This window comes from Moschus berezovskii, chromosome 10, assembly GCF_049115385.1.
Source record: "Moschus berezovskii isolate FMDL1 chromosome 10, NW_MosBer_1.0, whole genome shotgun sequence".
Classification (NCBI taxonomy): domain Eukaryota; kingdom Metazoa; phylum Chordata; class Mammalia; order Artiodactyla; family Moschidae; genus Moschus; species Moschus berezovskii.
In genome coordinates this window covers 97,999,468-98,025,959 of record NC_142469.1, presented here as the reverse complement: position 1 = coordinate 98,025,959, position 26,492 = coordinate 97,999,468, and the positions used below count along the sequence as shown (strand labels likewise).

Genomic DNA, 26,492 nt, shown 5'->3' with positions numbered 1-26,492 from the left:
AAAGTTTCTTATGATCACCAAGCATTTGTTTAAGACCCCTAGCTGTTTAAATATCATGAAACATAACCACGATTTTGACATACTGTACATAAATTTATCTCTATTTTAAATTAATTCTGATATAGTGTAACCTCTCATGCAACTTCTATGGGAATTATTCTGCTAATTATTATGCCAAAATTATAGGTTCCTTTTAAAATAATTTTATAGCCATAAATAAAGTAAGTCGATTAAGCAAGTTTCCTCTATTAGATGAGGAAACTCATGCAGGGAAAACAGAGATGCTGATGTAACATGATACTTCAGATGGAAGGGGATGCACAGACTGTAGCCCACCAAGCTCCTCTGCCCCTGGAATTTTTCAGACAAGAATACTGGAGTAGGTTGCCTTTTCCTCCTCCAGGGGATCTTCCTGACCTAGGGATCAAATCTGCATCTCTTCTGTCTCCTGTATTGGCAGGCAGATTCTTTACCACTAGTGCCACCTGGGAAGCCCTTTTATTGGTTGATTATGCAGGGAAAATAGAGAAGTTGGTATAAGTAACTTGACACTTCAAATAGAAGAGGATGCAGTGCAGTGTGGGATTGGATGGTGTGCATCTTTTGACAGATCTAATGACTTCATGATGAATGCATAAAACAGAGTTTTTGGAGTAAAGCCAAAAGCAGAAGCAGAAGTGCGGTGTTGAGAAAATATAGAATAGACTTCCTGCCAAATAGGGAACGTGGACAGTGGTTTCCTGATGCACATTAAGAAATGGATGTCAAGGCAGGTTGTATTCTAACGATAGAGAAATTGAGTGAACTAGACAGCTCCTGGAAGAGCTACCTTACTAAAAAGCAGAACAGCACATTAATTCTCTGCTTGATAACAATTCATATTGCAGAGAGAGAGAAGGCAATGAGAGCATTTTTGTTTTGCTGCTCCTTCTAATTGAGGGAATCCTTGCTAATGATGAAAAATGGTGGATAGTTTGGGAGAAAGGGTGCAGATAACTAAAAATGAAAATGAAAATTATAGTCGCTTATGCAACCTAGGAAATTCACTATCTAAAACTTGCAGAAAGAGGAGAGTCTGATTTTTTGCACATGAATGGGTGTGTGTTTGATAATAGAAATATGAATAATCACAGTGAAGACAGGGAAGAGCAATTAAGAGAATAAATGTGGCTGCAATGGAAAATTTTTGCTAGGATTAGATATAAAGCTGTGTGTACAGGATATTAAAGGAGGGTCTTATGGTCAAGGGCAAAAGCACACAGAGGTCACAGATCTGTAAAAACAGAATCAGGGAGACTCAGATTTAGAGTATCCAAAGTTTATAAGAAATTTAAAAAGAAAAAGTGCATGTGATTATAAGCATGTGTATGTGTTATTTGGGAAATGGCATGAAAAGAAAGAATTAGGACTGTTGAATCCTTGAGAAAGAATGCAGGGTTTAATTCTGATGAAAAAAAAATGTAATCTTCCAGCTGGAAGGAGTTCGTCTTATATGTTTAAGAGGAAATGGAAATTAAGATAATGAGAGCACCTAAGGACGAGTTGACTCACTGGAAAAGACTCTGATGCTGGGAGGGATTGGGGGCGGGAGGAGAAGGGGATGACAGAGAATGAGATGGCTGGATGGCATCACCGACTCGATGGACATGAGTTTGAGTGGACTCCGGGAGTTGGTGATGGACAGGGAGACCTGGCATGCTGTGATTCATGGGGTCGCAAAGAGTTGGACATGACTGAGCGACTGAACTGAACTGAAGGACTTCAAATGAATAAATTGATTCATTGAAACATTCATTTAATGTTCACTGATTACCTCTCCTGAGTTTATTATGTGTCAGCCACTGTACTACTTAGGAATTGGAGATTTAATGGTGAGTTGAAACAAGACAAAATCTCCATGTCTTTAAAAAAATTGTATAGCCTTGGATTTTTGAACAAAGATGGCAGATATGATTACCCAAGGACTAGCGTAATCTAGGAACTCCCAATCTAGGACTATTACCACTGTAATATGTAACCTGCTTCCCTTCTGGTTCTGGGCACAAGTGGATTCTGTTCTTCTTGGTGGGAACTGTTTTTCGGTCTTTCTCATTTCATGAGCCATCATCCTCCACCCCTAGACTGAATCAGCTCAGCTCTCCTTGTGTGTCAGTTTCCCTGTTATTTTTATCTCACAGCCGTCAGTGTCTGGCTGGGAACACTGAGTTATCTCTCGCAAGCATTTCTTCCAGCTGCGTTTCAGTGGTTACCCTACCTTATCTTTCCATTCAGAAACTTAGTTCCTTTTTCTGCTGTCATTTGTTCTCTAAATAAAATGTAGCACCAGAGACCTATTTTTATGCTAGGTAGTTTTGGTAGGCCTGACACATTTGACCTATTGACATCTCAAATTAAACGGTAACCCACTCCAGTATTCTTACCTGGAGAATCCCATGGACGGAGAAGCCTGTTAGGCTACAGTCCACGGGGTCGCAAAGAGTTGGACACGACTGAGCGACGGAACGGAACGGAACGGAACATGTATTGAACTGCATGTGCTGAGCTCTTTGCTTGGTGCTGGGGTACTTAGAGGAGGAGCCCACCACCTGGTAGGTGCAGGGTGAAACTTCTAAGGGACTTTTATTGATCCCGACATGATAGGTATCATTGAAGTGGTATGTAAATAGTGCTAGTTCAAGAACTAGACTCGACGCATTTGAAATTTTATTATGTGCACAGTAAAAAAGCACTGTTCTTTTTTTGTTGAATTGTTGTTATCTGATAGTATCTTTCTCTTGCCTCTGATTTTCTCTCCTCTGAAGGGAAGCAGCAGGATTTTCAAAGCTAAAGCTTCACACAGAATCTAAAGGATTAGCTCATTAGGTTCTGTCTGTTTTAACACCTAAATGTTGGGTTGACCAAAAAGTCTATTCGGGTTTTTCCAGAAGATGTAACAACAGCCCAGTATTTCCCCATCTTCGCAACACTTGCCCTCCCCCTGCTCACTGGGCTCTTTGCCTCTCTCTGCACTTATCTCCTTACCACCCCTCAACTAACCTCCACCTGCCCAGCGACAGCCAGGGTGGATTCACCTACACGTAGATGTGACTTTTCTGCTTGTCTTTTTCCATCTGTTCAATGGCTTCCATTGACTTTTAGATGAACTTTGTACTTTCCAGCATAATTTTCAAGGCCCTTCGTGATGTGACTCGGCCCCTCTGAACACGGTTTCCACCCCCAAACCCTGCTGTCCTCTGTGGTCCATGCCTCCTGACTTGTACCTGCATTACTCTACCACATCCTTTTATGCAAAGGTCTTTATCTGCAGGGCCTGCCCTGAGTCCTCAGTTTTGGGTAAGCACTGTGATGGGGTGAGACCTTGTTATCCTTGCTCAGTTCTCTTTCTTCTGTGTTTCCCTGGAAGCTGTGTTGAAACTTTCTTGCCGCTGAATTGCTGGTCCTTGGCACTGAGTGACTGTGCAGTAAGGTGTGGTTGAATAAACAAAACCCATAATTTACCAAACTGTGACCCAAAAGGAAGCACTGGCATAATCACCTTTAGGATCTGGGTCAGAGATTTTGGGGACATTTCTACCATTATGATCATATTTGGTACAGTCATTAAACACCCATTGTGTAGTTCTTATAAGGCCTTCCGCACATTATACTGTGCTTCTTCATGCGGCTCTGTGGTAAAGAATCCGCCTGCCAACGCAAGAGACGTAAGAGACTTGAGTTTGACCTCTGGGTCACGAAGATCACCTGGAGAAGGAAGTGGCAACGCACTTTAGTATTCTTGCCCGGAAAATCCCATAGACAGGGGCGACTGGTGGGCTTGGGGTGGCAGAAGGGTCAGACACGACTTAGCAACTAACCAACAGCAAGCAGCATGATACTGTGGTCATTCAGCGTTATATACTAAATCAGTATGCTTAGTTTTATTTTATGATTTGTTTCTCATTAAAATAAATAGATCAATAAATAATAACAACTAGCAAATGAGTCTTAAAAGCTTGATTACTGAAGTCTCAGATTTTAGTAACAGCATTTTAGCTAAGGAAGGAAAGCAGCCTTACTTTAAGGATGACAAGGCTCAGAGAGAATGTGACACAATATCTCGTTTACCACTGTACACAATTCTTTTACCTAAAGCTTTCAAGAATTGCTTTCAGGGATTGCTCTAGTGGGGAAGAAATGTCACAGTTCTCTTAGATCAAAACTTTGTGACAGTGTTTTTTCAAAAATTGTTTAAAATAAATTTCCTTGCCTAAATGTTTCCTGGAAAAAAAGAAACGCCAAGGGAAAACTTTTTCCTGAAGTGAAAGTCTCTGCATAGAAATCACAGTTGCTTGGCTCAATCTTTCTGCGGATGAGGACAAGCTCCCTGTGTGAATGGACGCTTCCTTCTGGCACTGTGGTCACTGGGTTTTCTGCCTGTTGCTGGGACTGCATCTGTGCAGCGATCTAACAGCAAACTGGTCCTTGGTGTGTGTGCTTTACAAAAAAAACCTCTGCGTACATGGTTCACAGAAGGTGTATTGCCTGGTCCTTCTGTGCACTGTGTGCCAGGAACAGCCCTGTGGTTCCAGCCCCTTGGGAACCTGCCCTGCCCCTCCACTCCATCTCTGCGCCCGTGGCGTGTGTCTCTGCTGCTGCTGCTCAGTCGCTTCAGTCGTGTCCAGCTCTTCGCGACCCCATGGACTGCAGCCCACCAGGCTCCTCTGCCCATGGGATTTTCCAGGCAAGAGTACTGGAGCGGGTTGCCATTGCCTTCTCCGGGTGTGTGTCTCGGGGATGTGGAAATATTCAGGGATGAGCTGAGGGATCTCTTTTCCACCTTTTTGATCAGCTGGAAAGAGCTGAAATGTCGGCAGCTTGCTTTTCAGGCTCCATCAACAGAACTCTGTGTTGAATTAGCTGTGCCAACGCTGCTTTGAAGGCAGGAGGCTGCTGTGCATATTTTCTGTCCCAAGTAGGACTTGGAGTGGAGAAGCACACGACGGCTGCCTGGGGAACGGATGACGGGGTGGGGGCTTGTTGGCTCTCTCTGGAAGACTAGTGTCCCTCCTCCCAGCACCTCTTCTGCACTCCATGCGTTCCTGTTTTTTGAGTTCCAGGTTCTTAGTCTTTGGAGGATATGGTTAAAGCAGGATGCCGAAGAAAGCTACTGTGGTTTTTCAGGCAGTAGTATTTTAGCTTGAAGTAGAGATTTGTCTGCTTCAGTCTCCTGTCGTTCTGAGCTTCCCTGGTGGCTCAGCGGTAAAGAACCCACCTGCCAATGCAGAAGATACGGGTTTGACCCCTGGGTCAGGAAGATCCCCTGGAGAAAGAAGTAGCAACCCACTCCAGTATTCTTGCCAGGAAATCCCATGGACAGAGGAGCCTGGTGGGCTGCAGTCCATGGGGTTACAAGAGTTGGGCATCATTTAACAACTAAACAACAACAAGAGGTTTGTCCAGCACAAGTCCATTTTACCTTTAGAGAAACATCCAGGGTCATCTCTCTAGGTGGGTTCACACTTGGTGTCAATTGATCCCCGGAGCTTTTCTCTATGTATATGGCTATCTGTAGGGAGAAGGATTCAGAGCAATTTTGATGTTGCTTTTCTCTGCTGATGTTTCTGGAGGTATTTTCAGCTCTGAGTAATCAAATACTAGATGGCTTTCCAGATATTTGTTAAGTCTCCACTTGTACCAGGCACTATCATTAAGGCATTATAAGAAGTAAAAGTTGACATAAGACACAGTTAACCTTTTGGCAAATACTTATGGAGTGCTCCCTGTGTGTTAGGCACTGGGCTAGGTGCTAGATTTTGAAGTCATGGCGTGTTCAAGAATGTCAATTCTATCTTGAAGTCATGGCTGATCATTCAATCTAAGCAGAGCTGTCATTTAACTATAGAGCTGATAAAGGAATTTGATAAACTTTAAGAAGCACCATTAAGAGAGGAAGTGATTAAATAATTATGTGGGATGGAAGAAAAGCCTATATGAGATTAACCACAGTTGCTGGTTTGGACCACTGAATGGATCACGTCACCACCATGTGTTACCACTCAGATTTGTAAACAGGTAAGTTGTCACATCCATTTGAGAGGAGAGGCATCAGCAAACCATTGTGGAATAAAAAAGGTGGAAGAAGTAGAGTAGCCTTGAGTTAAACAACAGGCTTAGGAATCTGAATGGCTTGGTCTAGTGTTGGCTCTATTGCTAGGTCAAAGTGATCTGAGGGGAGGTTACTTACCACACCAAGATGAAGCTCCTTCTTTGTGAAAAGGAAGGTAAAAATAGTACCTATCATGAAGATCTTTGGGAAATAATAGAAATCAACTCTTACAGTGACTACAGATAAATAACCCTGAGTGAATATAAGATTATTATAAGAGCTTACTGCCTTCTAAAGTCAGAGAGGGCTTCACGGTGGAGGTGGCATTTGACCTGGGTCTGAAAGGAAGGGTAAGTGTTAAGCAGATGAAAAATAGGGGAAGAGAATAAAGCATTTAAATGTATGTAATTGTTAAAGTGCCTGGCATTTCTGCGGGATAAAGAAAAGTTTAGGGTGCCAGGAGAGGAACTGGACAGATGTCTTAGTGATATATTGAAACCACTGTGGGAAGTGACTTGTTTGTCACTTAAATTGTGATTTCAAGGTGGAGTCTCTTACTTGAAATGATTGGTTTCCATTCAGCAATGTCCTGCAGGTTCACATGTAGACGCTCTACTCTGCTGTCAATACAGAGTTCAGTGATAAAGAGAAAACCGTAGAACACAAGAAAAGCACAGTTAGGCTCAAAAACACAGTGCTCATCTCTATGAATCAGAAATGAAGAGCGGCAGCAAGACTGGAGCTACGGCTTGATGAGCGCCTCATCTGGAGGCAGAAAGTAGTTTTCCTCTGGTCCAAGTGAAGCTTGCTCCACTAAGTATGAGAGAGCCACATTCACTTCTTGATGACTGTGGTTGATGGCAGCTCCCTCACTTGTAAAAGGGGCTAAAGATGAGAACAGCTGTCAAACCACTGCCTGGGGGGTTACACAATTCCACAAGCTGCCTGAGGGTCTAGGAAGGGAGGAACAGGGACACGTGTCAAAATCAGGAAATAAAGCTGGTCATAGATGAGATCAGCAACTGGATATACAAGATTTTCCGGGGCTGCTTCAGGACGTGATTGTAAAACTCCTTCCACTTCAAGTGGCAGCAACCTCCAGCTGATAAAGAGGGAGCCGTGGGCATAATGGGGGAAAGGAGAGCTGAGAGAGAGAGGCAGAGAAACAGAGAGAGAAAGAACACTGTGAGTGAAAACCCTTCCACTCACGATTCTGCAGACCTAAATTCCAAAACAGACTTGAAAAATGCTAAGAAGGGTAGACTATAAAATAAAAATTGTAAGCCTAACTTTATTTTACATAAAAGCAAAATTTCAAAGCCTGACAAAATTTTTTAAGTATGAAACTCAAAGAATCTTTTATACAATTTTGCAGGAAAGCAGGCACAAATGAAAAAGTATAAAACACAAGTGGGTTTCTAAAAATTTAAGAGGTATTAGAAAAAAAAACATAATTTTTGAAATAGAAAGCTCAGTAAATGACTTACAGTCAACATTGGATACTTTCTAAATGAGTATTTGTAAATTGAAAAACCTATACAGGACACGCATGGCACAGAGAGACAGACAGATGAAAAATTAAGACAAAGAAAATTAAGAGTAAAACGCAGTGGAATATAATTAAAAAAAAAAACAACAGGTAGAAAGATGGCTGAAATTTTTAAAGAAAAGACCAAAACATATTCCAGGTTGTAGAGAATTAAAAGTTTTATATATTGCATGCATGCGTACTAAGTCGCTTCAGTCATATCTGACTCTGCGACCCTATGGACAGTGGCTCACCAGGCTCCTCTGTTCATGGGGTCTCCAGGCAAGAATACTGGAGTGGGTTGCCATGCCCTTATCCAAGGGAATCTTCTTGACCCAGGAATCGAACTCACATCTCTTGCATCTTCTGCATTGGCAGGTGGGCTCTTTACAACTACTGCTACCTGAGAAGTACTTTCTTAATTGCAAGAAGGATTATAAGTAGGACGCTTTGACAGCAATCAGAGGATATCCAAAAAATTAAGGATGTATATACCCTATGACCGTGCAATGTACTCTCAAGTAAATACTCTAGCCCACGGACACATGTGCCCATGTGTATTATATTGTGCAATGGAAGCTATACAAAGTTGATAATTGCAACAGTGTTGTGGCAGTGCACAATTATATACTCAATGTGGGTTAATATGTGAGTGGATAGATAAACTGGCATTTTCATTGACTGCAGTGCTGCCTCAGAACTACAAGTACTTATCTCAACGTGGAAAAAAAATCTCAAAAATACAATACTGAAAATTAAACACCTCCATTAATGCTATTAGGGCTTCCCTCGTAGCTCAATTGGTAAAGAATCTGCCTGCAATGCAGGAGACCCAGGTTTGATTCCTGAGTCAGGAAGATCCCCTGGAGAAGGAAATGGCAACCCACGCCAGTATTCTTGCCTGGAGAATCCCATGGACAGAGGAGCCTGGTAGGCTGCAGTCCATGGGGTTGCAAGAGTCGGACACGACTTATCGACTAAACTGCCACCACCATTAATGCTATTGCTTATGGTATTGTTAAATGCTCCTTATAAATACTAAAATTGCATGGGAATGATAAGTATCACATTCGGTTCAGTATAACCTGGGGTGAATGAGAGGGGAATGGAAAAGGGAAGTTGTATATCATGTATTCATATTTCATTCCCTTAAAAATAAAGTACAGATTATGAAAGAAAAGAAGGAAGTAAGAAATGTGTGCTCAGTGAGTTAGAATATGAACAGCTGAGACTTTTGATGTCATGTAGTTAAATGGCTTTTCAATTTCAACATCCCACTCTCAGTGAACAAGTGTTTGTCTATAGTTTATTGCAGGAGAGATTATAAGACAGGAGCATAGTTTTGAAAACACGTGTAACAATCTCTGTCTTTTGGCTCTAGGACTCCTGTTACCATCATGCCTCCTTTTTCCAGTCAAGATTCTGGAAAGACTAGTCTTTAGTGCTCTGTTAACTTCTTAAATTCCCATTCCTCCCCAACCCACTGAAATTTGTTTTCTAGCCAACACAATGATGAAACTGTTTTGCCAAGGTCTCTCGTAATTTTTTCTTTCTCTTTTATACTGGTGAGTGTTTGCTGGTTTTGGCTCACCTCTCCCTTCAGTTTCTCCCTCACTTCCATGACAACCCCTCTCCTGATTTTCTTGTTTTCCTTTGCTTGTCTGCTCTGTCTCCTGGCAGTCTCCATTGCTGTTAGTTCTGTGTAAACGTATTTGTCTTCATTTGGATTTTGACTTCAGTCCTTTTATATCCTACACATCTGGGTGATCTTACCCAAACTCAAGATTTCCACTCTCTATACGCTGATGATTCCTAATTTTATGTCTTTATTCCAGACTTCTCCCACATCTCTAGACTTGTAAATGCTATATGTGCTGTTTTTCCATGTGTCTTATATACATGAAACTCAATATGTTTACTATGGATATATACATATGTATTTATAAATGCTGCTGTGTTAAATGGCTTCAGCTGTGTTTGACTCTGTGCAACCCTATGGACTGTAGCCCACCAGGCTCCCCTGTTCATAGGATTCTCCAGGCAAGAATACTGGAGTGGGTTGTCATTTCTTTATTTAAGCCATGTTCTCTATCAGTTCAGTTCGGTCACTCAGTCATGTCCGACTCTTTGCGACCCCATGGACTGCAGCACGCCAGGCCTCCCTGTCCATCACCGACTCCCAGAGTTCACTCAAACTCATGTCCATTGAGTCAGTGATGCCATCCAGCCATCTCATCCTCTGTCATCCCCTTCTCCTTTCACCTTCAATGTTTCCCAGAATCAGGGTCTTTTCAATGAGTCAGCTCTTCGCATCAGGCGACCAAAGTATTGGAGTTTCAGCTTCAGCATCGGTCCTTCCAATGAACACCCAGGACTGATCTCCTTTAGGATGGACTGGTTGGATCTCCTTGCAGTCCAAGGGACTCTCAAGGGTCTTCTCCAACACCACGTTCTCTATATTGTTGTCATTTATTCCGCTGGTTAAGCTAGACGCTCTTTCCCTGACGCGTTTCTCGCCCTCCCTTTCCACCTTAGCTTCCTGCTCGTCACCCTCCTCTCCTTGTTCCTCCTTCTTTTCCTTCTCTTTCTTCTTTCTCTCTTCCCTAGTTCTTCTTTTACTTCTCCAGTTTCTCTTCAATGTAGAAAGTGTCATTCCATTCAGCTTCCCCTCAAACTCCAATCCCCGCTTTTCTGTCCACTTACTTTATATAACATCAACAACCAAAGCAAATACCTTAAAGGTTACTACTTTGTGACTTTCATTCTTGAACTAAATATATGTATTTTACCATTTCCTTTTGTGACTTTGGGCAAAACACTGAACCTTGATTTACTTCAGTTTTCTCCTCTGACCTAAACGGTGGGAAGGAAATCTAAAAAAGAGGGGATGTACATATATGTATGACTGATTCACTTTGCTGTATGGCAAGAGACTAATGCAACACTGTAAAGCGATTATACTCCAATAAAAATTAATTAAAAAATTTTCTTCTCGGTAAACTGTGCATTATAATAACGTCTAAGCTGTAAATGTGACAATTTAGTCCAAGTATTTATGAAAAGACTCACCCTGGCTATGGCAAACACTATCTAACTATAAGCTTTATGTTTCTTGGTTATCATTGTTTTCAATTATTGTCTATTGTTATTATAAAGTCTCTTATCTATCTTCATTTTTCATTATCAGAGGGTTTCTTTTCATATTAACTTAGTAATATTTAAGGTAGCTAGTCTTCTGAAAAAAGTAGCAAGTTTTTCATGTATTTTTACAGATGAAATTTAAATATTTAAAGCTTGAAAATTCTCTTTACAAAATTGAGTTTAATTTGCCAGGTGAAAGGAGAGAAATTTTTTTTGGGGGGGGCACTTTTTTGTAGAGAAACTCCCTAATGGCTTTATTAGCTGGAGCTGGATTGGCCCTAAAAAATTTAGGAATTTTTGTGGCTTGGTTAACGGAGACGGAAATGGCAACCCACTCCAGTATTCTTGCCTGGAAGATCCCATGGATGGAGGAGCCTGGTGGGCTATTGTTCATGGGGGTCACAAAGGGTCGGATTGACTGAGTAACTAATACTGCCCTAGAGCTTTGTGGCTGTTTGTGTCCTTTGGCTCAGGCTGCTGGCCACTTAAAGTATTGGTAGCTTAAAATTGACAATGCTGTGAGGTTTTAGACCATGGAACTTGGGAAAATGCCACAAATCAGGACCCATCCTAGCATATCACCATATAATTTTAAGACGAGATCATTGTGGAGTTTGATGTAATGACAAACTATTTTATGGTGAATTTTAATATGTCATGGGTAAATTGTACCTTTAAGATTTAATTGCTGTGTAAATTAGAAATCAGTATAATAATTACCCTTAACTTGGATGTGAATACCATCATTCAATATTAGAGGAGGTCCATTTGTATATTTTACACTGGTTCCTTTGTTTATTTATATAGCATGTGTTTTTGAGTGATTAATGACCAAGTGAATTTTTTAAACCCCCCCTTACAAAGTAAAAGAAAAATACTATTTTTCAATAAAAAGGAAATATTTATTTAAAAGAAAAATTTCCTCAAATTTTAGAGCCGATTTAGGGCAAATTCAGAATTTTAAATTTTACCTACAATATCCCAATAGGAAGAAAATCTTGTGAGAAAAATACCTTATAAGGCTTCAGATATTTGTTATAAAGAGATACAGGTTCAAACACTGGGTCAGGAAGATCACCTGGAGCAGGAAATGCCAACCCATTCCAGTCTTCTTGTCTGGGGAAATCCCATGGACTAAGGAGCCTGGTGGGCTGCCGTCTATAGGGTCACAAAGAGTCGGACATAGCTGAGCATACGTACACACACATTTGTTATAATGGTTATAATTCCCTATCAAAAAAGTGGTTTCACAAAATGCTCACTGCTTGGCTTTTTCTTGCTCATCTAGTGGAATAAACCACATGTGAGATCTTTTTGAAACCAACGAGTTCGTGGGTTCCACTTCCTGTTGTGAGGAGTTAGACGTATCTCAAACTTACTGAAGTTCTCAAGATTGTTTTCATTCTTTCATGAAAACTAATTTAGGTTTCAGGTTCATGTTGATCAAGTGAAAATGCAACTCCCGCTAATTTATCGTTCCTGTAATATGCAGCTCTGCTTCTGGTTGGGGTAAACAGTTTGAACACTTATACAGATTTTATGATCATTTGCCTTAGGAAAAGTTCTGTCTGAGGCATAGGGCTGACTCAATGACTAAACTCCTTGCCCTCATTTAAAAAAAAAGTCTGAATAAAGTCCTCTTGGTTTTGGGTGCTCTCCCTGCCTGAGGTATTGTCCAGCCTAGAGCCCCTGCTTCTCATTAGTCCAGGGGCAAGAGTCTAGCATAGACCGAGGCCTGTTTTGGGGCCATGTTGAGACAAAGCATGCAGTTTGATAGAGGGTTTTCTCTAGAACCAGCCATCAGCTTGTATGGTAGAACTGGAAAGACCTTGTCAAACTTGCTGTGCTGAGTCGCTTGAGTTGGTTAGACTCTTTGCAACCCAGTGGACTGTATCCCACTAAGCTCCTCTGTCCACACGATTTTCTAGGCAAGAATACTGGAGCGAGTTGCCATTTTCTCCTCCAGGGGATCTTCCCAAACCGGGGATTGAACCGATGTCTCTTATATCTCGTCTCCTGCATTGGTGACAGGAGATACCTTTACCACTAGCGTCACCTGGGAAGCCTAGGAGCCCATAATTGATGGATGGAGGAGATTCACCTGCTCCCAGTCAGGAGGGGTGGAGTGTGGGCTGCTTCCCTTCATGGATCCTACAGCGTCCTCTCCTACTTTCTCTTCTTTTCTAAGCTGTTCTTTTTGTATAAGCTAATGTGATTGACCTTGTTCAGATGGGCCAGAATGGTCTAGGACTGCCTCTGTCTACAATTCCCTTTTCTTCCTACTCCCCTGTGGTTCTTAATTTGTCTTGAGAGACCCCAGATTCTCTTAAATTGTTCCCACTATCTCAATTGACTTACTCTCCTCTTTTTCAGTCCTGGCTGTCAGCTAAGTTCTAGCTATCCAAATAAAATACATTATCTGAACAATATATTTGGGTTAAAATATTTTGTTAATGGGCTTTGCTGAACTCAGATAATTGCATATAGGAAAAACCCCAGGAGAAAGAATGTTGAGAGAATAGAGGGAATTTTAGATCAGGATGCAGGTCAGTGTGGGAGATATCTTATAAAGTGGAAATGACTAGAACTTGGTCAAAAATGCCTAAATTTTAGTTGTGTGTCATGACTCTAACATGTCTTCTCTTGCCTAAAATTTAGGGCAAATATTGCTTTGTCATGTCCATTTTTCAAAAGAATGATTTACTTCTTCAAGGATAAAATTTTATTCTAAAATTTGTAAAATAAAAAGTCAGTATGAGGTTTCTCAGGAAATACAGTTTAAGGCACTTTAGCTTCAGCATTGAAGTTAAATGACGAGAGAAATACATCTGAGAGAAATACAAATCCTACCTATCCTAAAACTTAATAGGAAATTTTTGTTTATTATATATGAAAAGTTTGTTTATATCTATAATCATATAATATTACCGTGTATGCATAAAGAATTTTTAGTTTTTAGTGCATTTTTGTGTACAGTCATATTAAATACTTATGAGACTTATGGGATTGAAATGATAAATATCTTGATTTTACAAATGAAGGAAGTTGGTTTTGAGTGCTAAACTGACTTTTCCCTGGGTAACACAGCTACTCATTACAACAACTGTAAGTTGATTTCAGGTCTCTGGATTTAAAAATCCCAGCTTATTTCCACTCTGTCATATTACCTCTTCAAATAGAACCATTGTAATTATTAGAGCAATAGTCAGATACAGAGGATATTAGCCAGGTGCATCTAGAATAATTTTATAAGGTCTTGTAATAGGGTTGCATACCAATTTTTAGAACTACTCTTCAGATATGTATTTTTTTTTTTTTCAAATTTTCCACTCAAAAGATTATGTCATTTAACCCTGACTGAATTCAGCTTAGCTATCATGGAGGAAAAACAAAATCACACACACACACACAGAACCAGTTGAAAGAATTTTTTTTTCCTATTTTTGTTTATAGTCTGATGATTTTACATGAATTGTTTAAAATGTACTGTGAAAAATGTGTATTTCAGATATAGTATTTTTTTTCTAATTTGAATCTTAGAAGAGCTAGTATAAAATAGAAATCGGTAATTAATCTTCCATAAGACAATATGTGAATTAAACCTGACTGCAAATCAGAATTTCCCAATAAAGAGGGTTGATAGGTACCTACACCTCACCAAAAGAGGTTGTGGAACTTCTTTTTCTGGGATGTTTAATTCATGTGGTTTACATGCAACCCCGTGGAGGTAGCAGCACCATGAATTTAGTAGTCTGATGTAAACCTGTAGTCCTGTGAGATTGTAATGGTTGTCTTCCAGGTTTATTGAAATAATTGCTGCTCTTTAGAAATGGCACAAAATTAAGCATGCTTTAAGTTTTTCTTCTCTCACAAAAAATAAAAGGGGAGATATTTTTATTATTTTTAAGAACTTGAGTGAACGCTAGCCTGTCATAACTAAAGTGGTAGTGAGGAAGGTGGTTGTGGGTGGAAACAGGAAACATTAGTGATAAATGCTGTGTTACATATTTTTTCAGGTACAGCTAGATGTCTATTGATTCTAATTAGCACATTTGGTGCCTCAGCTAGTAAGCGCCCCTTTAGCTCTGCTTGGAGAGTTTCTTTTTTTTTTTTTAAGCTTCCATCCTGCTCATAAACACTGCCACCTCCTCCCTCCTTCTCTCTTTACAAATGTTACAACACAATCAGAAATTTCCTCTTTTCTCTCCTTCCTGCATTTCCAGCAGGTTCCCTTGCGTCAGAAGCAGAGAAAGAAAACTCAAGGTAATTAGATCTTTTGTTTCTTTATCCCCTGTTTGTGTGTGTGAGTGTCGTGTTCTCCTGGATGTCTTCTTTGGGATCCGATTTTTGTCTGTCTTAATGCTAATACCAGGATGTGGATGGCAGATTAATGTGGGATTCTTGTTTTTGGATTGATTTTGAGAAATGATGGCTTGCTGTTCATTCGGATTAATCCCCCGTGGTATGTCAATAGAGCTTTCAAAGACTGGCACCGAGTCGGCAAGTGGCTGTGTTTCTAGGTGGGCATTAACCCTTTTCCGTCTCTTGCATAACTACTGCTATTATTTTTGAAACAAGCTGGTTAGTGCAGTGATGTGCCTGCCAGAATCATGATTTTCATGTTTTCAACTTACTCGATTGAAGAATGTTCTTAGACTTACACCTGCATGTGTCTCACTGTTTCTTTGATCTTGTCCCTTCTAAGCACCAAATGAATGTTTAAGAATAAAATCGATAAATGATTTTATTTTCACATTTACTTTGCATATATCTTGGTACAAAAATCCAACTTCCTGAAGGTAAACTGTGTACAGTTCCCTTTCACTCTGTCTTTTAAATCAGGATACAACGTTACCTACTTTTTCATGTAATCGTTTGCAGGTTTTTTCAGCATGAGTCGAAGGAGGATATCGTGTAAAGACCTGGGGCATGCTGACTGCCAAGGGTGGCTCTATAAGAAAAAGGAGAAAGGAACTTTCTTAGGCAACAAATGGAAAAAGTTCTGGGTGGTCCTGAAGGGGTCGTCTCTGTACTGGTACAGCAATCAGCTGGTGAGTCCATTCTCTTCCTCCTCTTCAACAAAGGGTGGGTCAGAGATCATGATGGAGCAGGTGGTCCCTATGGGAAAGATCATTTCAATTTCTGGGACTTGGAATAGAGCAACTAAACCAATAAGCTCTAGAAACTGTTTCTGTGGATATGTAGATTTTTCTGTTGTACTTGGAGGAGAAAACCATCCGGCTTGACTAATCTTTGGTTGGAGAGGGGCATCCCAATGTATACCTGTCTTGAAGGAGGATTTTGGGGCCTGTTAATGTTACTCTGCCATGAGAGATACTAATCATTTCAGGATTTCCATGGACAACACTTGCTATGGACACTTGACATTGCTAAGATCTCTAGTAAAAAAAGGGTCTCAACTTAGGGTATAAACTGATTCTGTCCACAGAAGCTGTTTTTATTTCTCCTCCTTCATTATTTTCTTTTCCTCTGACCTCCTCTATGGGTGGGGTGGGCAGGTGTTGGTTTTGAAATCTCTAACCTGTGTGCCAACATTGCTTCGGTGACTGTCATCTCTTGTTCTTTGGCATGTACACTGATGGCTTTAAACTAATGATCCTTGGACAAGTCTTGATAAAGAAAGTTGCCTAATTTATCCTGTAATAGGCAGTGTACTTTTAAGATCTATTTTGCAAGCGAGTTTTCTGTTGGAAAGGGCTGAAAATAAAGTTATTGTTAAAATGTGTGATGATCAAAATTTTTTTAAAAAAAGTGTGCTGATCCTTCCTGGCTTGAGGCATTCTGAAAACAATGATGTTGAATATTGAGCAGAGACCTTTCACAGAACTCTCTCCGCTAACCCCGAGTAGCCAGTTGCTGATCTTAGGAGAGCTTGTTTCATGTTTTGGTTGAGTGAAGGTCAGCAATGGATGTCCTTTAATCTATTAAGGGGAAATCATTTAAAAATTGACCACAAGCCAGAATAGTTCTTTTTATGTAACACCATTCTTTTAAAATGTCTTGTGTATGCCCATCTCTTGAGCAACAGAGCTTTAGGGCAAATAACTTAATAAATGTAAAATAAGTGCCCTGTTTAGTTTGAAGGTGAAATTTTCAGCTAAGAAATTTACATTCACTGGCCACTAATAGGAAACTTGTGTATCCACATGACCCAAGGACCTGTCTTGTAAGGATTTGGTTAAACTGGACTCAAATCCAGTTCCAGTGCCCTGGAATCAGCTCCCTTTCTTGTGCTTCTCTCTGCATGTCCCCTCCTCTGTCTCCTGCTCCCAAGTTTATTGCTTTGGTTTCACCCAAACCCTGGTACAAAATTCTTCACTGAGTTTTATAAAAATATATATTTTTGCGTTTTATCAATTTTATTAAAGATTTGGGAGGTTCCCAAGTAAGAACCACCTTGTAGAATCAATTTTATTAAAGATTTGGGAGGTTCCCAAGTAAGAACCACCTTGTAGAATGTGTAATCCTCCACTGTCTCCTTTGTCTCTTTTTTGTTCTCCTCTCCTGGATACATTCATCATCTCTTCCAGCATGGAATGGTTTTATCCAAATTATGGCAACCCTGGGCTGGGCTCTCACCTTCTATCCTAAGGGGTTTTTCCTAAACAAATACAGCTTCCTTCTTTTTTTTTTTAACGAGAAAGTTTAAGATTTGTTTACTTTAAACTTTCAAATATGCAATACAGTATTATTTGCTATAGTCACAGTATTGTACATTACATCCCTATGATTTATTTATTTTATAACTAAAAGTTTGTACTTTTAGTATCTTCACCCCTTTTGCTCACCCCTCAATCTCCACCTCGGACAGCCACCAATCTGTTATCTGCATTTTTGAGCTTAGGTTTGTTTCTTTTTTAAAGATTCTACATAAAAGTGAGAGCATACAGTATTTATCTTTCTCTGTCTAATTTATTTCACTTAACATAGTGCCTTCAAGGTCCATCCATGTTGTCACGAGTGGCAGAATTTCATTATTTTTATAGCTGAATGTGTGTGTGTGTTAGTGGCTCAGCCGTGTCCGACTCTTTGCGACCCTATGGACTGTAGTCCACCAGGCTCCTCTGTCCATGGGATTCTCCAGGTAAGAATACTGGAGTGGGTAGCCATTCCCTACTCCAGGGGATCTTCCTGACCCAGGGATTGAGCCCAAGTCTCTTGCATTACAGGCAGATTCTTTATCATCGGAGCCACCAACGAAGCCCGTTACAGCTGAATAATATTCTATTATTTACATATCTCAGTCAGCTCAGTTTGGTCTCTCAGTTGTGTCCGACTCTTTGCGACCCCATGGACTGCAGCACACTCACATCCTTTTAATCCGCTCATCCATCGATGAATATTTGGATTGTTTCCGTATTTTGGCTATTGTAAATAATACAACTTCCTTCTTAATGAAGGTTAATAAATTAGGGTTAATATATCTTTCTGCTTCTCATTTATAATATTTTAGGCTTTTGCTTTTGGCTAGTTGTGGCAAGTTATAGTCTGCATCTTTTAAAGAGAAATGAGACAGCTTACTAATTTACTTTTTAATAGCTCTTTTAGGAATTTTCTGAGACTGTTGGGAGGATTGGGTGCTGATGGAGCATAGCACATCTGTGGGAAGTAAAAAAGTTCAGATATAAGCCTGGCATTAATTTCCTCATTCAATTGCAATTTTCTTCCAATGTGTTCTCGGTGCTGTTCCTGTCTTCATTGAATTGAATCCCCTCTGAACCACACATGGTTACAGAGTTGGCTTATTTGGCCTCATCAGTTCATTTGGCTTGTTTCTCTTGAGGAAGCAATGAATTACCTACTTTAGGCATTAGGAATCTTATGCTTCCATAGGGACGAGCACTGTTGATGGAGACTTGATGAGAAAGAGGAAGAGGAGGGACCATCAGACCCCCTTGAGCCCCCTGTCCTCAGTTGCTGTCGTATAAACACATACAGCAATACTCAGGGAGCAAATTATGAATTCGAGCAGAAATAGATTAGCAACATTGAATAGAGATAAACTTATTGTTATCTGGCCAGAGAATTATCTTATTCAGCTAGTGGTATATAACAGACCAACCCTTTCCGCTCCCTAATCCTATGCTTCTGTATTAGAGAGGAGTCATCTCTACACACACACACCCTGACATCTTAATTATATGTTTGTTTTGGGGAAAAAAGGCTACTTTTTTAAGTGAATCCTTAATTAAGAGTCATATTCCTGCCATCCATGTGAATATCAACTGTGAAGTTAAGAGCCAAACACATACCCTCAGGCTGAGAACATTTATTTACTTTAAGCCACTCAAGGAATTCAGACTCAATAAAGTAGCTCCCAAGGCATCTATGCCTTATGAAGAAACTTCTTTTTCTTCTACCTTCCCTGTTGCCCATTCTTTTTCATGCGGTAATGAAGCTGATGGTTTCATAGCGAGAGCCTCCTCTTATCAAAGGCCTGCCAAATGGCAAGGGAAAGTCAAGTACCTTTCTTACACGCTTTTTTAAAACTCCTCCAAAATACCCTCTGAAGTAGCAGTTGTCACCACGTTTTGAACGTTGGGAGAAGGCTGAGACTCAGGGAACTTGCACACATTCTCCAGGTGATCCAAGTCCTAATGGAGGTAAAACAGATCCCCTTAAACCCCTTAGACTTCTCAGCCCCAGGTTTTGTCCTGTGCCAACCTGACTCCATGCGTGGACCAGGATAAGCTTGGTCCCATGTGGCTCCCCGCTGTTGTCTGCCTTCAGTGGGGCTCAGAAAGAGCAACTCTAGAAGTGAAATGTGAGGCTGGGCTTATGTGCAAGTCCAGCTGCTGTCGTGGCATCCCTCTGCTTGTCGCTCTTGTTCCCTGACAACCTGAGGAGACAGCACTGTCACCTCTCTCGGGGTTTTGTTATTGTCGTTTCCTAGTAACCGACACACGGTGTACTTCCTTCTTCCACCACTCTTTGCTGCTTTAAAAATTGCTATGCAGATTTTCTTGAGAAAGGTCAAGTCCAGACATTCATCTATTGCTTTTCACACCCCATCTTATGTGCATAGAATCTCATGCTGCACACAAGAATTTATGCCATGTTTTACAAAACCAAATTCAAGTTGAACAGCCTTAAAAATCCAGGCTGTTTAAAATCCTGGATTGAAATCCACACAAGAGCTATTCCTTACCCCTAAAGTACCAGTTCATTTCCTGGCTCCTGATAATCTCCTGGCCTATATCTGTCTTACACTGCCCACCCTCTACACTGCCACCCAAGCTGCAACTGCAGAACTAATTTTAATTCTTTATTAATGGCATGTATGCCAGCTCTCTCTTTAAGCCTTTGCATATGCTGTTTATTGGCTCAGATAACTCTTTGTCTTCATCCCCTGAAGTCTTTCTCCCATAGCTGATCCCCTTAATGTCCTTGCCTTTCCTCTGACCCAGATTAGGCCATCTCTTCTATGCCTATGGCAGCCTATGCTTAATACTTATTACACTTATCTTCCTCTTTGTACATCTTGCACAGCTTATCTTTCTTCTTTGTACATCTTGTTGTGTGTGTTTAGTCGCTCAGTCATGTCCAACTCCGTGTGACTTCATGGACTGTAGCCTGGCAGGGTCCTCTGGAATTCTCCAGGCAAGAATACTGGAGTGGGTTGCCATGCCCTTCTCCAGGGGATCTCCCCAACCCAGGGATTGAATCCGGTCTCCCATATTGCAGGCAGATTCTTTATAGTCTGAGCCACCAGGGAAGCCTGTACATCTTGTTAGTCTTGCTGTTTTCCACTAATAATCTCTGTAGGGCAAGACTGAGTATATCTTTAGCCCCTTAGGCAGTGTCTGACACTTACTAGGCACTCATGTTTTATTTGTTGGTTTTATAAATAAACAAGATTTAGGAATGACCAGCATTTATCTTACCCGTGGGGGTTTTGAGAAATCGGCTGGGGAGTAAAGACGGCTTCTGATGGAAAATAATTTTCCAGTAAAATAACATCTATTAAAAAAAAAATAGTCACACCTGGTCACGTCTGTTCTTAAAAATACAGAACAAGATCCAATTTGAGATTTGCTAGAAGGTTTCCCTGGTCCCATATGGATCCCACACAGCTGCTTGCTCCCATTTTGTTAATGTCTTCAGTTCAGTTCAGTCGCTCAGTCATGTCTGACTCTCTGCGACCCCATGAATCACAGCACGCCAGGCCTCCCTGTCCATCACCAACTCCCAGAGTTCACTCAAACTCATGTCCATCGAGTTGGTGATGCCATCCAGCCACCTCATTCTCTGTCATCCCCATCTCCTCTCACCCCCAATCCCTCCTAGCTTCAGACTCTTTTCCAGTAAGTCAACTCGTTGCGTAAGGTGGTGAAAGTACTGGAGTTTCAGCTTTAGCATCAGTCCTTCCAATGAACACCCAGGATTGATCTCCTTTAGAATGGACTGGTTGGATCTCCTTGCAGTCCAAGGGATGCTCAAGAGTCTTCTCCAGCACCACAGTTCAAAAGTATCAATTCTTAGGCAATCAGCTTTCTTCACAGTCCAACTCTCACATCCATACATGACCACTGGAAAAACCATAGCCTTAACTAGACAGACCTTGGTTGGCAAAGTAACGTCTCTGCTTTTTAATATGCTATCTAGGTTGGTCATAACTTTCCTTCCAAGGAGTAAGCGTCTTTTAATTTCCTGGCTGCAATCAGCATCTGCAGTGATTTTGGAGCCAAAAAACATAAAGTCTGACTCTGTTTCCACTGTTTCCCCATCTATTTCCCATTAAGTGATGGGACCAGATACCATGATCTTTGTTTTCTGAATGTTGAGCTTCAAGCTAAACTTTTCACTCTCCTCTTTCACTTTCATCAAGAGGCTTTTGAGTTCCTCTTCACTTTCTGCCATAAGGGTGGTGTCATCTGCATATCTGAGGTTATTGACATTTCTCCTGGCAATCTTGATTCCAGCTTGTGCTCCTTCCAGCCCAGTGTTCCTCATGATGTACTCTGCATATAAGTTAAATAAGCAGGGTGACAATATACAACCTTGACGTACTCCTTTTCCTATTTGGAACCAGTCTGTTGTTCCATGTCCAGTTCTAACTTTTGCTTCCTGACCTGCATACAGGTTTCTCAAGAGGCATTCTCAAGATGGTCTGGTATTCCCATCTCTTTCAGAATTTTCCACAGTTTATTGTGATCTACACAGTCAAAGGCTTTAGCATAGTCCATGAAGCAGAAATAGATGTTTTCCTGGAACTCTTTTGCTTTCTCCATGATCCAGCAGATGTTGGCAATTTGATCTCTGGTACCTTTGCCTTTTCTAAAACCTGCTTGAACATCTGGAATTTCACGGTTCACATATTGCTGAAGCCTGGCTTGGAGAATTTTGAGCATGACTTTACTAGCATGTGAGATGAGTGCAATTGTGTGGTAGTTTGAGCATTCTTTGGCATTGCCTTTCTTTGGGATTGGAATGAAGACTGACCTTTTCCAGTCCTGTGGCCACTGCGGAGTTTTCCAAATTTGCAGACATATCGAGTGCAGCACTTTCACAGCATCATCTTTCAGGATTTGAAATAGCTCCACTGGAATTCCATCACCTCCACTAGCTTTGTTCGTAGTGATGCTCTCTAAGGCCCACTTGACTTCACATTCCAATATGTCTGGTTCCAGGTGAGTGATCACGCCATCGTGATTATCTTTGTCGTGAAGATCTCTTTTGTACAGTTCTTCTGTGTATTCTTGCCACCTCTTCTTAATATCTTCTGCTTCTGTTAGGTCCATACCATTTCTGTCCTTTATCGAGCCCATCTTTGCATGAAATGTTCCCTTGATATCTCTAATTTTCTTGAAAAGATCTGTTGTTTTTCTATTCTGTTGTTTTCCTCTATTTCTTTGCATTGATCACTGAGGAAGGCTTTCTTATCATTGGTGAAAAGTATCATATTTTCTCAGCTTCTAGATTTCCCCTTTTGCTATAACTTATTTTTCTTTTCTAAGAATTCTTCATTAAACCTTTGCATAGTTCCTTGGGAAATATGTTGTGGATTTTATTTATACCGAAGACTGATCATATGGTAAATATTATATATATTATTTTGTTATAGCGAAAGTGAAGTCTCTCAGTTGTGTCCGACTCTTTGCGACCCCGTGGACTGTAGCCCACCAGGCTCCTCTGTCCATGGTTTTCTCCAGGCAAGAATACTGGAGTGGGTTGCAATTTCCTTCTCCAGGGAATCTTCCCTACCCAGGGATTGAACCCAGGTCTCCTACATTGCAGGCAGATGCTTTAACCTCTGAGCCACCAGGGAAGCCCTATTTTGTTATATAACCCACTTAAAATCAGTGAGGTTCTTAAACGTTTCTACTCACAGAGCATTTAATCATCTTGGTGGAGTATCTTCTTACTTTATCTAAGAACATATGTGAGCTATCATAATTCGTCAAGGGAACATATACATTAGGCTAGTATAAAACTTGGAGGCATTGCCTAAACAATTTAGGCTTTAATTACAAAGCACAGTTTAATATTAATTACAGATAATAGATATTAAAATTCACTTTCTAAATAAGCCAAACATGAAAGTTTATCATCTATCCTTCCATTCATCCACCTACCCACCCATTTACATATCCTCCCATCAGTATTTATTGAGGACTTAAAAATAATTTGGACTAACTAGTAGATGTAGATGTTATAAGTGTAGAATTACAAATAAATGAGAGACTGCAATTCTTCACTCTATTAAGAGCTTAGAGATTGGTGGACACAAAAAGACCTGTGTAAATGACATGATCAAGGAAAAATTGGTGAAGAAAATGGCTCTGAGAGTGAGCAATACAGGTGAATTCTATAAAATTCGGGGTAAAGGGAAATATTTTGGGTTAAATGTGGGGGAGTTCTGCCAAGCAACTTTTATTCCTGGAAGATTCTTCTCCCTTTCTATCTAGGAAGGTGTGTATTTCCTTATCTCATCATTTTCCAAAGCTGTGTGATTTCCTTGGTCAAAGAAACCAGCCTTCTTTACTGGATAAACATAATTTTCACCAACAAAAATACATTATTCCTGTGGATTGCAGTGAATTTAAAAAGTCTTCATGGAGAAGATTTTCTTAAGATCAGCCTTGGAAGACAGTTTTTATTATTTTTGTTTTTTTAAGGACAGAGGCTAGGAGGGTGGGCATTCCAGTCTGGGGACTAATGTGAACAAAGGAATGAAAATATAAGTGAACTGTGCCAACCCATTGTGTTAGGCATTATATTGAATTATCATAAACCCTGGCAAGATAGAGTTTATTGTTCCCATTTTTCAAGGCGTATAATGCAGCTCAGGGAATTTAAGTAACTTGCTCAAACCTGCTTAAGGAGTAAGTGGCAGGACTGGAATTCGGAATAAGATCTACCAATACTAAAGTCAGGCTACATGACCTCCCCGTTTAGAGGTGAGCCAGGATCTGTTAGTGTGGCCCCCAATGCACATGGTAGGAATGTGGATTTGGTCACTAGGCAGTAGGGAGCCACTGCAGATTCTTGAGTCTGAAGATGACCTCATGAAATTGGCTTGTGAAAATACCAACCGAACAGTAATATAGGGGCTATGTGCTGTGCTGTGCTCAGTTGCTTCAGTCGTGTCTGACTCTTTGTGACCTATGAACTATAGCCCGCCAGGCTCCTCTGTCCATGGGATTCTCCAGGCAAGAATACTGGAGTGGGTTGCCATGCCCTTCTCCAGGGGATCTTCCCAACCCAGGAATCGAGCCCATATCTCTGGTGTCTCCTGCATTGTAGGCCATTTGTTTACCCACTTAGCTACTTGGGAAGCCCATTAACAAACTAAGACCCCCTAAACATTGTTTCCCATTAGCTCACGGTATCAGAAGGTGGAGAAGCAAACCTACAGATCTGTCTCCTGACTACCTTCATAAGGCATGGTCTGTTATCAACTGCACACAGGCCTTCCTGAAGGCATGGTTTCTCCAGCCCTGCAGAGCCTCTTAAACTGCCGCTGTAAGTGACATAGGCAGTGGGCAAGGGCACCAGTATACAGACAAACACTCACTGGAGCAGCATGTCACATACTCCCATCAAGTACAGAATATGAAGTGAAGAACAGAACCAGGAGAAATCATGTCAGAGCAGGGCTGGTAGGCACTGTGAGTGGCCTGTGCACTAGCAGGAAGCCAAGAGATACACTCCATACTGTGTTTCTACCAAGAAATGGGAAGAACGGGGTCTGACCGGAAAACATTCTATCCCCAAGTAAAAGCAGAGCATGGTTCATGGACTCTGAAGGCACATTTATGGCATAAAACAATTTCAGTTCTCTGTTTTCATAAAGCAAAAAATCTCATGTCTTTGTGATTGAGTTTCACATTAACTGGCACTTTATTTTGCTTAAAACCTAAACATTGTCAGTTTGAGAAGAAATCCACTGTGATATATAGATCTCCCTATTTTATTATTTATTTATTTATTTTGTATCTCAGTTTTATTTATTTATTTTTTTACTTTACAGTATTGTATTGATTTTGCCATACATTGACATGAATCAGTCATGGGTGTACATGTGTTCCCCATCCTGAACCCCCCTCCCACCTCCTTCCCCATCCCATCTCTCTGGGTCATCCCGGTGCACCAGCCCCGAGCACCCTGTATCATGCATTGAACCTGGACTGGCGATTTGTTTCACATGTGATAATTTGCATGTTTCAATGCCATTCTCCCAAATCATCCCACCCTCGCTCTCTCCCACAGAGTCCAAAAGACTGTTCTATACATCTGTGTCTCTTTTGCTGTCTTGCATACAGGGTTATCCCCATTTTAATTCTAGGATTTCTTCTTTTGATCCTTGGTAAAATTTTTTTATCCAAGAAACAGAATAGATACATGTATATATATTTAAAAACATGAACCATTAGAGAACAAAACAGGAAATCAAGAAAGATTTAAGTTTTGGCGGAAATCAAGAAAGATTTAAGTTTTGGCGGCCCTTGGTTTTTTTGTAAATTCTTTAAAGACTGTAGCAGAATAAAAGGATCATTGGCTCCAAGTCTCCTAGAGATAACAAATGATGAAACTAAAAACTAACAAACAAGCAAACCTACCTCCCCAAACAAAGTCACCTCAATTTCTTGCCCTGCTCCACAGTAGAAAACATGAATATCTTTATTAGCAGTTCAGAATTCATCTTTATCACCTATCTGCCCCATCAGTGGAAGTTTAAAGTCATGATTTTTTTAGACTTCCAAGTTTTTGTATATAGAATATAAACTTGTATTAGATGACAACTGATTTTTTTTAAAAAAATTCAGGTAGAGAAAGAAGCAATAATTTGTAACTAACACCTTCTACATTTTTTGATTACTGTTCAACTTGCTATCATTTATCAAAAAGCAAAATTTTCATATTGTTTACCTCAAATCTTCTTGCTGTATTGGAGAATAAAGGAGCTTTCAGAGGGTCAGTTAGGAGATGGTGACAAAATGCAGTTATTGAAACATGAACTCCTAGACTGGAGAGGAAACTAAAAATTTAGGACACACTACAGAGTGAGTGGGACTTCCCAGGTGGTTCGAGTCATAGAGAAGTGAGTGAAAGTTGCTCAGTCGTGTCCGACTCTTTGTGACCCCATGGGCTATACAGTCCATGGAATTCTCCAGGCCAGAATCACTGGATTCTCCAGGCCTTTCCTTTCTCCAGGGGATCTTCCCAGCCCAGGGATTGAACCCAGGTCTCCTGCATTGCAGGTGGATTATTAAC

At 40.6% G+C, this 26,492-nt stretch overlaps 1 protein-coding gene across 8 annotated transcripts in view; it reads left to right on the top strand.

Annotated features, from left to right (window-relative positions):
• Positions 1-26,492, top strand: part of IPCEF1 (interaction protein for cytohesin exchange factors 1) — a 173,241-nt gene that overhangs the window by 77,008 nt on the left and 69,741 nt on the right. For 4 of the 8 annotated variants that reach the window (XM_055432849.2, XM_055432848.2, XM_088840838.1 and 1 more), the window contains 2 exons: positions 14,978-15,017; positions 15,636-15,805. The exons of 1 other annotated variant lie outside the window; for it this stretch is intronic. In XM_055432849.2, coding sequence (XP_055288824.2) covers positions 14,978-15,017; positions 15,636-15,805 — 210 coding nt within the window. Of the gene's footprint in view, positions 1-14,977; positions 15,018-15,126; positions 15,275-15,635; positions 15,806-26,492 lie in introns of those variants that run through there. 3 more of the 8 variants (XM_055432854.2, XM_088840840.1, XM_088840839.1) reach the window with 3 other exon arrangements.